Source organism: Canis aureus, chromosome X (genome assembly GCF_053574225.1).
Source record: "Canis aureus isolate CA01 chromosome X, VMU_Caureus_v.1.0, whole genome shotgun sequence".
Lineage (NCBI taxonomy): Eukaryota > Metazoa > Chordata > Mammalia > Carnivora > Canidae > Canis > Canis aureus.
The window spans coordinates 116,727,552-116,743,930 of record NC_135649.1 but is presented as its reverse complement, the minus strand read 5'-3'; the positions used below and the strand labels follow the sequence as shown (position 1 = coordinate 116,743,930).

The 16,379-nt window shown below is 43.7% G+C and overlaps 1 protein-coding gene across 4 annotated transcripts in view; it reads right to left on the bottom strand.

The window, feature by feature from the left end:
* Positions 1-16,379, bottom strand: part of ARHGAP6 (Rho GTPase activating protein 6) — a 481,194-nt gene that overhangs the window by 38,947 nt on the left and 425,868 nt on the right. For all 4 annotated transcript variants that reach the window (XM_077889547.1, XM_077889549.1, XM_077889548.1 and 1 more), the window contains exons 4-8: positions 14,649-14,905; positions 12,368-12,563; positions 7,374-7,429; positions 2,130-2,280; positions 738-886 (exon numbers count right to left, since the gene is read on the bottom strand). In XM_077889547.1, the coding sequence (XP_077745673.1) occupies positions 738-886; positions 2,130-2,280; positions 7,374-7,429; positions 12,368-12,563; positions 14,649-14,905 (809 nt within the window). The remainder of the gene's footprint in view (positions 1-737; positions 887-2,129; positions 2,281-7,373; positions 7,430-12,367; positions 12,564-14,648; positions 14,906-16,379) is intronic.

The following is a 16,379-nucleotide window of genomic DNA, read 5'->3' as shown; positions in this document are numbered from 1 at the left end:
ATGGACAGGGAAGGGGGTCACACTAGGGCCTGAATGGGGACCAGATTCAATGGAAACAACCCAGAAGGACTCATGGGACTGTGCACAGAATCTGTCCAGCAGCTGACACCCTGTGGCATCGAGATGCATGGTGAGAGCAGATCAGACCTTCTAGTTCCTTCTCCACCTAATTTGGAAGCAGGACTGACTCTCCGTGGCATTAAGCCAGTCTATTTGAGGAAAAGGGCATAAGGAGAGAAAGGACCTCTCAAAAGGAGGACATTAGACTTCTAGCTACAGGGCAGATGGGAGCTTGAGGAACAAACTGGAAGAATAATGCGGTGACATCACATTTGCACTCCAAATTACGGAAGCGGATCAAATTAATTACAAGGACAGCCTTCCCCCCATCCCCATTACTCCGTTTCTCCATGGCTGTAAACACCTCTGTAGCTCACTGCTCGTCTTCTTCCCACAAATGGAAAGTCAAGTCTTGCATGAGGCACCATCATGAAAAGGAGAGAACCGTTTAGAAGCATTCTTAGAACACAGGATGTTAATTGCCTACATGCTCTTAGGAACTGTCCCTCCAGAGTAAAGCCTGCACTAGTTCTCATTCTATATCATCAGCTGGGTAGGGAAAGGGCAGGTGTCATTTCCTCCAAGCAAAACAGCCAATCAGGCTGATGGCCCACCCTTTCACCACCAGAAGCAAGAGGAGTCGTAGCATGTAGGGCCGCAGTGGGGGTGCATCATACCTCTTGCCCATCTTTGCTGACGTTGTCGTTGGCATGCCTGGCCACCATGGAGAGGAATTGCAGGAGACGGTGGAGCGTGTCGCAGTTACAGGGAGGTAGAAGGTAGATGAGGAGCTGCAGGGTGCCCAGCTGTTCCTCAGGCTCCAACACTAAGCAAGGCAAAAGGAGGCATTCTGAGTCAGGTACCACCACTCAGCTTCCAAGAAGGGGCCCCTGGTAACCGCTTTCAGAAGGGATTACTAGCCAGGCGAGTCACATGCCACGCCACCCATCCTCCCATCGGCTTGGCAGTCTAGCACACAGTCCTGCGGAGGACAGAAAGATCAAGAAGACCTGGGGAAATGTAACATCTAGAGTGAGATGATCATCCCAGGTAGAAAGGTGGCTTAGTTCCCCTTACTTTCTTCTCCCTCCCTTCCCTGGCATTACTCATCATTTACTTTGTGGGTCACAGTCCTTCATTGTCGGTAAATATTTACTAACAATGACTGGGAATTGGGGAACATTCGAAAAAGTTGAGTTTATAGCAGATTTGAGGCCCTCTTCTGTTGAGCAATATGCAGGAATCGACGTTTTGTTGGTGATGACCAAAGACACAGCACAGTGACAGCGTCTTTGCTCTCTTTCGTGATCCTGTCTCAAGTGTGGCATCGGAGGAAGAAATATACGGAGACTGCCACAGCCCTGGCCTGTTCCTCCTCCCCCTCGTCCTCCTTCTCTCCTCCGTGGGGTCTGTGTCCACAGCCCTGGAGCAGCCACACTGGAAGTCCTGGCCCCGGCCTCTGCCGTCCTGCTTTCCCTGGAAGGTTGCCTGCCCCCTTCTCACTCTGGGTTCCTGTCTTTCCCTCCATCCTCGTACCAGAAATGCAAACTCATTTTTAGGCACGGACTGAATACAAACTCCTGCCATGACGCCAAAGCATCAATTTATAGCACTCTCTACTGGGCGAGGGTCACTTGAAAGCATCTCGAATTCTTATTTATTTCAACCGTCCTCTTGCTAATTCTCCCCATGGTAAATCTCAGAAAATTCCCCCAAATAGCCCACTCACGAGAAACCAATAAATAAGAGAACAACAACAAAAAAGGTTATTGGGAAAGGGGCGCCTGGGGAGCTCAGCTGGTTGGGCACCTGCCTTCAGCTCAGATCATGACCCCGGGATCCTGGGATCGAGCTTCATGTTGGGCTCTCTGCTGAACGGGGAGCCTGCTTCTCCCTCGCCCTCTGCCTGCCACTTCCCCTATTTATGCTCCCCCTTGTTCGCTCTGTCAAATAGATAAATAAAATCTTTTTTTTTTGAGTTATTGAGAAACACATGCACAAGGTTCGATGAGTGAGTCAGGCATCCCAGTAATCCAGGGAACATTCCCGCTAATGGCTGTATTACGCACAGAGAGTATTGATGAAGGCTGTGTATAGCTCCCTGGTGAGAAGGGGGTCCGGCATGTCCCTCAGGAACTCCTTCAGCAAGGCAGCCACATCATGAACGCTGTGCTCTTCCTCCAGAGACACATCGACCCCACGGTCAAATTCCTCACGTAACTGGAAAAATAATGGTTTAAGTGCAGTCTTATAACATCACACCTCAATGTGCAGCACCCAGCCAACAAAGTGCCGTGACATGCAGTATCTAGTGTTGAGCTTACACAGACACCGAAAAGGAGAAGAAAAGGACATGTCACCATGATCTACAGAGCCTATGCAACCCAGCCATGAAAAAAAAAAATATATATATATATACACACACACTATTAAATAACTATATCTGTAAGTTTCCTGTTAATGATGCAAGCAGAGGGCTTGATAATGACATCCAGAAGGTTGGGAGGAAGAGCTAAGGGGTTAGGTCAGCAGTAAATGTGGGAGGGAGGAATTAATCTATCATACAGCAGTTTTGCATGTCAGCGATCCTACCAGGTTGGAATTTTGACATTTTACAGAAATACTCAGCAAGAAAGCAATTTTTTCCCCCTGCAAATGATGAAATTAAAAACCCTGACAAGGGGACGCCTGGGTGGCTCAGGGGTTGAGCATCTGCCTTTGGCTCAGGGCATGATCCCCAGGTCCGGGATTGAGTCCCACATCGGGTTCCTCGCAGGGAGCCTGCTTCTCCCTCTCCCTGTGTCTCTGCCTCTCTCTCTCTGTCTCTCATGAATAAATAAATAAAATCCTTAAAAAAAAAAAAACCCTGACAAGTCATTTGTGACTAAGTCTCAAAAGATGACAATTACTAAATAAAAGCTGTCTGAGATTTGTCAAAATAGTCTTATTAACAATTCCCAAAAGGATTCCCTGCCTTAATCACTACAGGAGGTCATTTATGACAACAGGAAAACAACAGTGAGAGGAAGGGAGTCCTAACTCTACAGCTTATGTCTGCGAGTGACAGCTCAACTTCTCCTATGTATTGTTTTCTGCTGTAGAAATAATTTTGTGAGTTCACGAATCCCCTCTATGCAATAAGTTTCTACAAGAGTTTATTGGTTCAGTCGCTCACTCATCCATTCATTCAGCTTCCTGTCTACCAGGCCAAGGTATAGGCTCTCAAAGTACACCAGGGAATAAGGAGACAACATCCTACCCTCCCCCAGCTCTCAGCCTAATAGAGAGACTGGTGAGCACCTGGTAATCCCACAAATGATTAATTAGCTGTTAATATTGTGACAACTGTCCTGAATAAAAACTGTAGGGTGCTGAGAAGTGATGTTCGAGATAAAATGGTGAGCGAGAGCATACTGCACACTGGAAGTCTAAGTCTCAATAACCACACATTGTATTTTGATTTGATAATCCTTCAATAAATCTCTATGCAAAGGTTTTCACTTCGGTGGATCCAGACATAACTGAGGAATAATTTCTGACACCGGCCACCTCTCCACCTGATGGGAATGACCATTACTGTCCTGAACTGCCCACGGATTCCAGGCAACTCATCATTAGTGTGCAGCGGGCAGCCAGAACCAAAAAGTCTTCACTTGGCACCACTCCCATCATTCGTGATCATTCAAACACGCCACGTTTCTGCCCTGAGCACACACATGAGGAAAGAATGGGCCGTGGAAAGAAGCTTAATCTAAATTGTGTGATCTTGAATTTAACACTGATCTTGAAATTAGACACGGGGCGAAGTGTGCGGTCTTGAATTAAGTCTCGTAATTTCTCTAAGCCTACAAAGAAGTGGGTGAAGGGGCCACTCTCACAGCTGGTGGGTGGAGTCAATAAGATAATGTTTTGAAAATAGTCTGTAGCTCTGCTCAGGCGAGAGGGCCCCAAAATGTTATTATCATGCTATTTTCCTCCTTGCGAGCCCCGTTGCGAAATGTTAAATGTTGCTCAGTAGTCTCTTATGTGACTATTGGAAATAAAGAGGTCCCACCAAATAAACAGAAAAAGTAGTCCTTTTGGAAGCCCCTTTTATCTCAACGAAAAAAGAAGTATCAGGAAACATTTATTTCCATTAGTTTCAATAATACAAATAAATATATCTTCAGCTTCATCGGCTAGAAATTATTTTCATTTGGTTTCATTTTTTTGAGTTGCTGAGTTCCTTGCTTCTTTCTGTTGGAACCCAATAGAGGAAGCATAATGTTTTAATTTTGCTTTAGCCAAAGAAAGGGTGGTTTGCCTTTTGTGAAGATGCCCTCGTGAACACAGATGCCTGCCCGGTCACGGTGACAGATTCCCAAAGGTCTAGTATCAAACTTCTGTCTCAAGAATGTTGCACGGCGCTGAAGGAAACCAAGGAGCATGGTCCCCACATGAAAAATGAGTTGGGGGTCAGTGGGTCAGTGGTTCCTCAGAAATATGATAACGATGATTTCTTTTTGAGAAAGCAAAACTATAAACAGAGCATCTTATACGAAGGGAATGTTAATGGCCTCCTTCACATCGCATTTTAGTAAAAACAAGTGCTAGACAATTGTTTTCTACATATTATCCCTTACTGATTAGGCGCTCTCTGAATCTCCTGCTTTTACAGTTGCAATAAGAGGTCTTTACCTGCCAAGGATACATCCAAATGTTTTGCTTTCAAGTGTTTGATCCTAACTCTATCACGACCTCCCTGAGCTTCTGAGTAGCTGCCTTTCACCTCTTGGGACTCAGTTATACTGTATTTGGTGGGAGGATACAGAAGAGCTACTCAGAAATGAATTTGCAGAAGCTTGAACCGTGCATGAGGTCACTGAATTGAAAGTCAAGAGACCATGACCAAGTAGGATTTATCCCCGGGACACAGGCTGGTTCAACACTCGTAAAACAATCAATGTGATTCATCATATCAGCAAGAGAAAAACCAAGAACCATCTGATCCTCTCATTAGATGCAGAGAAAGCATTTGACAAAATACAGCATCCATTCCTGATCAAAACGCTTCAGAGTGTAGGGATAGAGGGAACATGCCTCGACATCTTAAAAGCCATCTACAAAAAGCCCACAGCAGATATTCTCAATGGGGAAGCACTGGGAGCCTTTCCCCTAAGATCAGGAACAAGACAGGGATGTCCACTCTCACCACTGCTATTCAACATAGTACTGGAAGTCCTAACCTCAGCAATCAGACAACAAAAAGACATTAAAGGCATTCAAATTGGCAAAGAAGAAGTCAAACTCTCCCTCTTCGCTGATGACATGATACTCTACATAGAAAACCCAAAAGCCTCCACCCCAAGATTGCTAGAACTCATACAGCAATTTGGTAGTGTGGCAGGATACAAAATCAATGCCCAGAAATCAGTGGCATTTCTATACACTAACAATGAGGCTGAAGAAAGAGAAATTAAGGAGTCAATCCCATTTACAATTGCACCCAAAAGCATAAGACACCTAGGAATAAACCTAACCAAAGAGGTAAAGGATCTATACCCTAAAAACTATAGAACACTTCTGAAAGAAATTGAGGAAGACACAAAGAGATGGAAAAATATTCCATGCTCATGGATTGGCAGAATTAATATTGTGAAAATGTCAATGTTACCCAGGGCAATTTACACATTTAATGCAATCCCTATCAAAATACCATGGACTTTCTTCAGAGAGTTAGAACAAATTATTTTAAGATTTGTGTGGAATCAGAAAAGACCCCGAATAGCCAGGGGAATTTTAAAAAAGAAAACCATATCTGGGGACATCACAATGCCAGATTTCAGGTTGCACTACAAAGCTGTGGTAATCAAGACAGTGTGGTACTGGCACAAAAACAGACACATAGATCAATGGAACATAGAGAACCCAGAAATGGACCCTGAACTTTATGGTCAACTAATATTCGATAAAGGAGGAAAGACTATCCATTGGAAGAAAGACAGTCTCTTCAATAAATGGTGCTGGGAAAATTGGACATCCACATGCAGAAGAATGAAACTAGACCACTCTCTTACACCATACACAAAGATAAACTCAAAATGGATGAAAGAGCTAAATGTGAGACAAGATTCCATCAAAATCCTAGAGGAGAACACAGGCAACACCCTTTTTGAACTCAGCCACAGTAACTTCTTGCAAGATACATCCATGAAGACAAAAGAAACAAAAGCTAAAATGAACTATTGGGACTTCATCAAGATAAGAAGCTTCTGCACAGCAAAGGATACAGTCAACAAAACTCAAAGACAACCTACAGAATGGGAGAAGATATTTGCAAATGACGTATCAGATAAAGGGCTAGTTTCCAAGATCTATAAAGAACTTATTAAACTCAACACCAAAGAAACAAACAATCCAATCATGAAATGGGCAAAAGACATGAACAGAAATCTCACAGAGGAAGACATAGACATGGCCAATATGCACATGAGAAAATGCTCCACATCACTTGCCATCAGGGAAATACAAATCAAAACCACAATGAGATCCCACCTCACACCAGTGAGAATGGGGAAAATTAACAAGACAGGAAACCACACATGTTGGAGAGGATGTGGAGAAAGGGGAACCCTCCTGCACTGTTGGTGGGAATGTGAACTGGTGCAGCCACTCTGGAAAACTGTGTGGAGGTTCCTCAAAGAGTTAAAAGTAGACCTGCCCTACGACCCAGCAATTGCACTGCTGGGGATTTACCCCAAAGATACAGATGCAATGAAATGCCGGGACACCTGCACCCCGATGTTTATAGCAGCAATGTCCACAATAGCCAAACTGTGGAAGGAGCCTCGGTGTCCATCGAAAGATGAATGGATAAAGAAGCTGTGGTCTATGGATACAATGGAATATTCCTCAGCCATTAGAAATGACAAATACCCACCATTTGCTTGGACGTGGATGGACCTGGAGGGTATTATGCTGAGTGAAGTAAGTCAATCGGAGAAGGACAAACATTGTATGTTCTCATTCATTTGGGGAATATATATAATAGTGAAAGGGAATAAGGGAAGGGAGAAGAAATGTGTGGGAAATATCAGAAAGGGAGACAGAACATGAGAGACTCCTAACTCTGGGAAACGAACTGGGGGTGGTGGTGGGGGAGGAGGGTGGGGGTGGGGGTGAATGGGTGACGGGGCACTGAGGGGGGCACTTGACCGGATGAGCACTGGGTGTTATTCTGTATGTTGGTAAATTGAACACCAATAAAAAATAAATTTATTATAAAAAAAGAAAGTCAAGCGAAATGTGCACGATAGCGTTCACTTTTCACTTACTTGTCTCACTCTCTTTTTTGAGCTTCCAACTCGGAATATCCCCACCGTCTGGAGGCCTGCAAAGAAGCAAAGAAAATCAACAGTCCTGTTTCATGGCTTGAAAGTGGAGGAGATCGCCACAGACGTAGAAAAGAATGTCAGCACCAAGCCGCAACATGCAAAACAGTAACAGTGCAGCAGCGCACGAAAAGCACGAAAAGCACAGCTGCTTTTTCATCTGAAGCTTAGCCCTCTAGGAGCCAGGGCCAAGGCATGGTAAACGTTCCTGATGAAAACGTTTTCATGTGATATTTGTATTTCCACATCTTCTCCATACGAAAAAAGTAATATTTTCTTTATTATTCAAAATAACTAAACGTGCATTTTATCTGAATTCTTAGCTCCTTATCAATGTTAAAAATAGACATATCTTGTTTTTGCTAATTTTAATTAAAACAAGCACTTATTAAAGAAAATCTGTAAGATGCAGAAAATTGTAAAACATAATATACTGTTTAAAATACCTGATGCAGAAATAACCACTCTTAAAATTGATTTCTATCCAGCCTTTTCTCCAGGTGTGTGTGTGTGTGTGTGTGTGTGATTTTTCTTTTTACATAGTTGACCCAGAGTTTTCTTTGATTCAGGTTTGATTTGGGAGGGGGGGCAAGAATGCTTCCTAAGGAGTATTATGTACTTCCTTCCTTCAGGGGGCACAGAATGTCTGAACGGCCCTCCTCTTCCTATGTAAGCCATTAATTACCGCCACTGATGATCATCATCTACATTTATTTTTTCATTGGTGGCTCATTTTCTCTTCACTTGGGATAGTCCGCTATGAGGGCGATGCTGGTTTAGAGTTGCCAATGGACATTTTCTAGCCATGGGAAGAGAGCTGTTCTGAGAGTAAAGCCAGCAAACAGACTCATGGTCTCCTGGCATCATTTGAATCCTGGATCCAGCTGTGCCTGAATCTAGATATAACACTGAGACTTCCAGCATGTAAATAAGATTTTGGGGTGGGTGTGCTTTGCTTAATCTAGTTTTATCTGGGTTCCTCTCTCTTGCCACTGAAATAGTTCAGACTAGTACAACACATAATGAAATCGGAAAGAATTACGACGTTTATGACATTATTTCTTTCCATCGAGAAACAAAGTAAACATCTTAGTTTGTTTAAATCATGGTTTAGATCTCTTGGTAGAACTTCGCAGAATGTTCTTGCTTCTTTTTACAGATACTCTGGGTATATTTTTGATATTAATACGAATGAATTATTTTATTGTTAGAGTATGTAACTGACTATTGCTCTCACCCAGGAAATAGGAGATAGATATCTTTTTTGTATATTTATGTTATGGTCTTGCCACATTATGTATTAAGTATAAGCCCCTTTTGTTTGGTTTTCCAGGGCTTTTCAGCTGGGAAAGATAGCATCTATAATTACAAACCATTTATAAATATAATTATAAATCCATAAATCCCATTTATCAGTTCCGTATCTTATAAATGGTATCCTGAACTTGCAAAATAATTTGAGAGAATCATGGCGGGAGGCTAATTATTCCTGATTTGCATAATCACATACTGGTGCTTTGCCCTTGGGTGGCATTTTGCTCTGCGTCTATTTTCAAAAGACCTCTGTACCTTCCTTGTTACTGCTCTCAGTTTGTCTGCCTCATAAGTGGGGCCAACCCCAACCCTCAGTCTAATCTATTGCTTCTACCTCTCTGGGAGCTTGCAAACAAGACAAGCTATTTAGAATCACTCCAGAATTATACTTTTTCACCTGCAAAAGGAGCATAATGAGCATCCACCTGAAAAGTTATGCAATGATTCAATTAATTAATGCATACAAAGCACTTAGAGGCATATATGGCATCTATTATGTGGTGAGAAACAGATCCTGACTGAACTGAATGAGTCTCCTTTGCATGACATAGAAAATTTTAATATAATAGCAGGTATTAGCAATTTTAATTTTGGCTGCATTTATTTTCTTATTTGCTGATGGTTTCTGAATAGTTGAATTTTCTACAGAAGTGAAATATCATAAGAGCACTCTCTACACAGGAGAGATTATTTATTCATTGAGCTGAGTCCCTCTAGGCTCTTCAGAAATGCCCATTTCTTTCTTTTTTTTTTAAGGAATTTATTTTTATTTATTTATTCACGAGAGACATACAGAGAGAGGCAGAGACATAGGCAGAGGGAGAAGTGGGCTCCCCCAGGGGAGCTCCATGCGTGACTTGATCCCAGGACCTGGGACCATGACCTGAGCTGAAGGCAGACACTCAACCGCTGAGCCCCCCAGGCGTCCCCAGAAATGCCCATTTCTATGACATTATTTCCTCAATGGTAGTACTTTTTCGCTCAGCAAAAATGGCTGTAATTGAAAAAATGAGACAGTGATCAAGTGCTATCATTTCTGTGTATCTCAACTGATTAGATATTAGATATTTTAAAATCTCTCTTTGTTTGCTGGTTTGTTTCCAGGTGGAGCAACTGGCAGGCCTCAGACATCCTATGCCATTCTCTGACATCAGCTACATGGTGACTTTCCTCTAAGAGGAGATACAATCTAGGCATTTAGTAACCTTGACTACTTAAGACAGTCACTGATAAAGACAGGAATACATGAAAAAAGGCATCAATCTGGCAGAGGAACGTGACTTGGCTGTGGCTTGTCCCAGAAATCGACGCAATCACCTTTCTCTCCTATTCATCAGAAACTGGAATGGGAACTTGACCCCAGAGCACCTGGATATGAGGCTTAGGGAATTCAAGCAAAGAGGGCAGGCAGGATAAGCAGGACGCCCCACCCCAACATCAGCTGAAATCCCAGAAACATAATAGGGCTTGAGTCTCCAGTATATTGTCTGGTTTTGTTGGTGGTGGTGGTAGTGGTGGCGGTAGTCTTTTTTTGTTTTTGTTTTTGTTTTAATTTGTGCTTCTGGGAAATTGAGGATGCTTAAGAAATTTTGAGCTAATAGTACAGAAAGCATCTGGGTGAAATGTAAGTGGGGAAGGGTGGTGTACACAGATGCAGATGGAGTCAAGATAACTGTCCAAGACCAATTACGGAGGGAATGAAAAGATCTTTGACAAATGTTTATAAGGCTAAAGTGAATCAAACTCTCTCCTACCCATTTCCCAAATGGGCAAATAAAGTCTTATGAAAGAATTGTTTTTTAAGGTTTGCCCTTTTTTCATTGGTTTCAAGTGACCAAGATTAATATCTATTTGTATTTGAATACATCTTGTATTTGTCTGGAGCTAAGCACCATGGCAACCAGCAACAGAATCAGGTCCTTGAAAGACCCAGGATAATCTTCTTTCTTTTAGGCTCTACACTACAGGTTAACCATTCCAAAAAAGAAAGAACTGTCCAGTTTTTAGTAAGCTTAAAGGAAATGCTATTTTATAAGTTATAATTCATGAGCATTCATTTTCAAAAAGAAAATAGAAAGATATACCAAGTTTTCTTTCACATAAGCAGTTACTCAGCTTGGCACTGGATTTTTGCAGGATTGGAGTAGAAGTTTCTCACTAAGGACTTTTTAAACTGCTTACAGTTCACCCTCTACATTCTTTATAGGGAAAAACTATAATTATAAAAGTATGAGTCTCTTTTTCTACCTCACAGTGACATTCAGGCTGAATTTACATATTTGCAGTACTGAATCCTTTAGTTGCTATTTAAAAAAATACTTCTGTGCAAGTAGTATTTATTGAGTACCTACATAGTATTAATCATGATACTAGGTGCTGGGACTTTGAAATGACTGAGACGTTTTCCTTGACATCCAGTGTGCCTTCCCAGGAGAAGAGACAGATAGATAAACACATACACACAGGTACATATAAAAATTTTGTAGAGAGGGGCACCTGGGTGGCACAGGCGGTTAAGCATCTGGCTCTTGGTTTTGGCTCAGGTCATGCTCTCAAGGTCGTGAAACTGAGTCCTGCATCAGGCTCCATGCTCAGAGAGGAGTCTGCTTGGGTTTCTCTCCCTCACCTGTCCCCCTCCCCTGGCTCATGCACTCTCTCTCTCTCTCTCTCTCTCTCTCTGAATAAGTCTTCAAGCAGATTTTTGTATAGACAAGTAAAGTTTCAGTGCATATTAATTGTATTAAGTCATCCATATGTTATCTAGTGATTAAGATATTTAGATATCTCCTTAGTATTTTTTTTACAAAGTCCCACTTTTGCTAGAAAAAATTAGATGAGAATGCTAGCTAACAGTAGTTATGTCTCCACGATAGCCTCAGAATTTTCTTTGCTTTTCTGTTCCTTTTCCTCTTTATCACAATGAGCGTATTCTTTTCTAGTAAAGAAGCAATGAAATTTTTCATGTCCATAAAATGCATGCTACACTATAGGCAACAGTCGGATTGTGGAAATGGCAGTCTGATGAGCCAAAAGCCTACATTTTCAGAAAAATTTTTAAAGAAGTATATTTTTAAGTCAACATGTTAACTGGAATAGAGTTGCCAAAAGGGTCATTCTGAAGAAGTTTGAAGTGAACATCTTTCCACAAGAATGCAAATAGCAATATAGAAAGCTGTTGTCAAAAACCCTGTATTTTCTATTCACTTAAGAAATGGTTTGCCAATCCTTTTTTTTTTTTTAAGAAGCTGGACTCTTATTTTTTACAGGAAGCCTTGCTAGTAACCTTGATGCCTAAAAAAGACAAAAGTGGCTGGGCTCCGTTTGAAGGCCGGCTTGGGGACAGACCCAGCCCCACAGACGGTGGCCTCCAGGCTCACTTCCAAGGATCCCTAGTTGCTGGATGGCCCGAACACCATCAAGTTGACGTTTGTCCCCCACAATCTGGTTTCGCCCAGGGCTCTCTTAAGCAAACACTCAGATGTGTAACCTTTCCTTTTGCAAAGGAGATTTTAGCCCAGAGACTGAGCCAATGAACAAGGCATTGAACTTGGGTGCTTAAATCCACGCAGCTTGAATAAATGAAAGTCTCTCATACTCGATCGCTGACAGACAAGTCTGCTTACCATGTTTTTCTAGATGCTGACAGCAGCTGTCCACCAGCCTGGGGACCTGTCTGTAAATAGGATTCAGACTGAGCTTCTTATCTCTGGCTTTTTCTTTTTTACTCTGAGCCTCGGCCGGCAAGGAGAGTTGTAAAGCTTCTAGCAGGCGAGACTGATTGTCATCAAGATCTGTGATAGAATCCACTGACATCGCGCCCTGCAAATCATACACAGACGTCAACAAAGTGCATGGATGGAGAAAACCAGAAGTTCCCTCACATGCTAGCCAATAATGCTTTTGCCTATGCCTGAGTGTCACCCTTGAAATAATGCCTCTTGATTCAGTCATGCTGTGCGTACGTTAAAAGGAAAACAGCCAACACCTCTTGAAAGAGTCAGGAAACTCCTACAATGGGGTAAGGCAGTGGTCGTTGCGATTTCAATGGATAACATCTGCTAAATGGAAGACAAGAGAGGGCAGACAGAGAGTCGTAATATTTTGACCCAACCACCTCCATTTCTTGAAACAAGAAACAAAAAGTCACATTGTTGATGAACGAGGTAAAGTCAGAGAAGCCTTGTGAATAAAACCCCAAACTCTCAACTATGACTCTAGGAGGCAGATTTTTAAAATTGGATTCCATGGAACAGTCTGTTTGCTTTCCTCCCAGACATGGCACAGAGAACTGTGTGTATGCGTGTGTGTGTGTGTGTGTGTGTGTGTGTGTGTGTGTAGGGGGGGGTGGAATATGAGAAAGGGAGGGAGCCAAGCCTGTGACAAGCCCATGGGCAGCTCATGCCCAAGTGCCCTGGGGACCTCTGGGAGACGGTGTAGGTCAAGCAGCTCAGAGCTAACCATGCTCAGTAGCGAGTGCACCAGGCTGTTTATACCACAAGCCTCAAGAGTCCTTGATCACGGGCGACTCCTGCTAAGGGCAGGGAGGTGACGTTAAATGTCTTGGCACTTGCAGCCTGTCGCCTGCATGGGTGGGTGCTTCCAGTCATCAGAGAAAGCCTTTGGCAGGGGTGGGGTGCAGGGGAGCAGGGCTCCAGCCCTGTCTGCACAGCTCTCCCCCCTCCCCCCCTCCCCCCCCCCCCCCCCCCCCGCTGATGAAGCACAGAGGAAGGAGTTCGCTGCTGGTACCCTGACAAGGCCTGGACAGAAGAGAGGGCATTTGGGAGGCCCATTGCCTGGGCCCCAGATCCCCAGAAAGCTCACATGTGGGGTTCGGGTGTTACCGCCATCTGACACGCGGTCTGAGAGACAGGGAGAGCACTTCCCTCATGTACATTTAAATATCCTGTAATGTTGACATTTCTTCGTTTTTAAACATGGTGAAGCCTTGAAAGACAACAGTGGCTCTGGCACCCCTTGGGCTTGGAGAGGTCTCGAATGTGGCTTTTAAGTGGGAAGTGTTTGGGGTTTTGACCAGGGCAGTAGTGAGTGGCTGGAGGCGGCAAAGATGTAGGGGATCTCCAGGCAAGAGGAGGAAAGGAGATCTCCCAGAGGCCTAGGAAGCTTTAGAGGTGCTCATCAACTGACTCAGCCCATCACCCGCCACACTGCCTGAAAACTCAGCCTTCCTGGATTGAAACGTGAAATTTGACACATGAAATGACAACACAGTACCTAGAGCATAGCGCTCCCTTAACACATGGCACCATGTTGTTACGGCGTGGATTTGAAGGAGGATATATGTGCCTTTTCTCTTTCTTTCTTTCTTTCTTTCTTTCTTTCTTTCTTTCTTTCTTTCTTCCTTCCTTCCTTCCTTCCTTCCTTCCTTTCATGTTCTCCCTCCCTCTCTCTCTCTCTCCCTCTCTCATATGTAGGTTTCTTATGAAAAAAAAATAAGGTTCCATTGATAAAAAAAAATCCTATTGCTTGTGAAGACTGGTGGCCAGTTCACTGGGGGGCCAGGGGTGGTTCCTGGACTAGAGATGAGGAGAGTAACAAAAAACCACCTGGCCCTGCCCTCAAGCCTCACAGTCTCAAGGCAAGTCTCTAGTAAAGCAGAAAATCACACTAGAGCATGAGCAACGGTGATGCCATAGGATGTTTAGGACATCATGGGGCACACAGGTAGCCAAGGAGGGGAACCCAACAGCTTTGAGAGGGGTCAGGAAAAGGCTTTGAGGGTGTACCACGTGCCCTATGGCCGGTGCACATTGTCCCTGAATGGGGCTGTTGACAGATCCCTGGACTACATTTCCACTTTTCACAAGAGCAAAGACTCAAAAGAATAACCTTGTAATGCTTCGGTTGTTTTAGCAGTGGTGTCAGAGAAAGTACTGGCCAACTCACCCTCCTCCTGGCCCGAGGAGCCGGTTCTGGGGTATTCGGGGACGTTGACTCATTTGGTGTTTCCGAGGTGGAGCTGAGAGATGAGTTACTGCTTGAGAGTTCTTTGTTTTGTCTTTTATTTCCAAATGGGAGGAGGGAAGCCACAAAATCAGATGCGTCCTTTTGCTCGTCCCTCTGCGAGTCCTGCTTGAGTTTATAAGCCCGGTCATTTGCAATGACTTGGGATAAGGGCATTCCAAATGCCTGTGGGATGAATTCTGGAAGCAAAACACAAACATTCACTTTCAGACATGACTGGACCAGTGAAGGCTCTCGCTCATGTTTCAGACCTAAGGGCAAACGTATCCAAAGGACCGTTGTCTGAAGAATCAATAAAAATACAGAGATGACTTTGGTGTTTATCAGAGTGGCCAAAGTTTCTCTTTCTATCAAACAGGCCGGTATGTATAAACAACACAAGTTTTTAGAAATCTAGGCCTCTAGATTTTTCCCCCCAACATATCTTGAGTATGTTTTAAAGGAAATCACCTTATGGAGAAATGTGGCATTTTTGATAGAATGTACACAATGCTTTATCCTCATGAGTACACAATTTTACAAACTGTCAGTCTTTGATTCATGTGTCTCAAGAGCCTCCAGAACTTACAAGGCATGAGAAGGCTGCGGGCATCCATTTATTCAACAGGGACTCACTGAACGGCTACCACACACCACATCACACTACGCAATGGGGAGCACAAAGCTTATAAAAGCTGTAGTCTGTGGGCAGCCCGGGGGGCTCAGCGGTTTAGTGCCGCCTTCAGCCCAGGGCATGATCTTGGAGACCCGGGATCGAGTCCCACGTCGGGCTCCCTGCATGGAGCCTGCTTCTCCCTCTGCCTGTGTCTCTGCCTCTCTCTCTTTGTGTCTCTCATGAATAAATAAAATCTTAAAAAAAAAGCTGTAGTGTGTGCTCCTAGAGGGTCCAGAGTCAGGGCTGGGTGGGCGAGTGGGAGTCAGATACATAAATAATCACACAGGCATCTGGCAGGTGCTATAATGGAGAGATGCATGGAGCAAAGACTGAAGTTCAGTTAAGGGGATACACTTTGAGGTTTCCCAGTAGAAGAAGCCAGTATGCGAGTGAGGACCTGTGAGGCAGGGGAAGAGCTCGGGGGAGGTCTGCTCTTTACTCTTTGTGTTCCCATCCTCACAGGCTGCTGGGCTGGGGCTGGGGCTCTCATGATGGATCCTCAAGCCATTCTGCTGGCCACATGCAGAAGTAGACTCTCATCACTAAATAACCAGCCTGAGGTACGATGTGTTAAATCCTCTAGTGAGGACAAGTTGGGGGAAGGAACATAATGCAGAAATCTACCGCTATATTTGGAGATGTACACACAGTTGCTTCCTGGATCGCTGTAGTAAGTCCACGTGTATACACATACATTGTAAGCACGCTGATCTTTGGGGCCAGGCATGGGGGGGGGGGCACTATTCTAGATTTATGCTGAAAAGCATTAATAACTAAATTAAATGCATTATTTCTTTTAGATTCAAAATTACATCTCCTAGCAACACAATATTGGAGTCTAGCCTTTCTCTTGTTTTTATAACCCCTATGAATAAAACCAGGGTGATCAAGAGAACACAGTTCTCAGGGTTGTTTGCTCTTTGAAAGAAAAAGCTAACTTAAATCAGGTGGAAAGAGACTCTCAGAGGTTTTCCTCCTTGATCCGTGGCAACATTTTA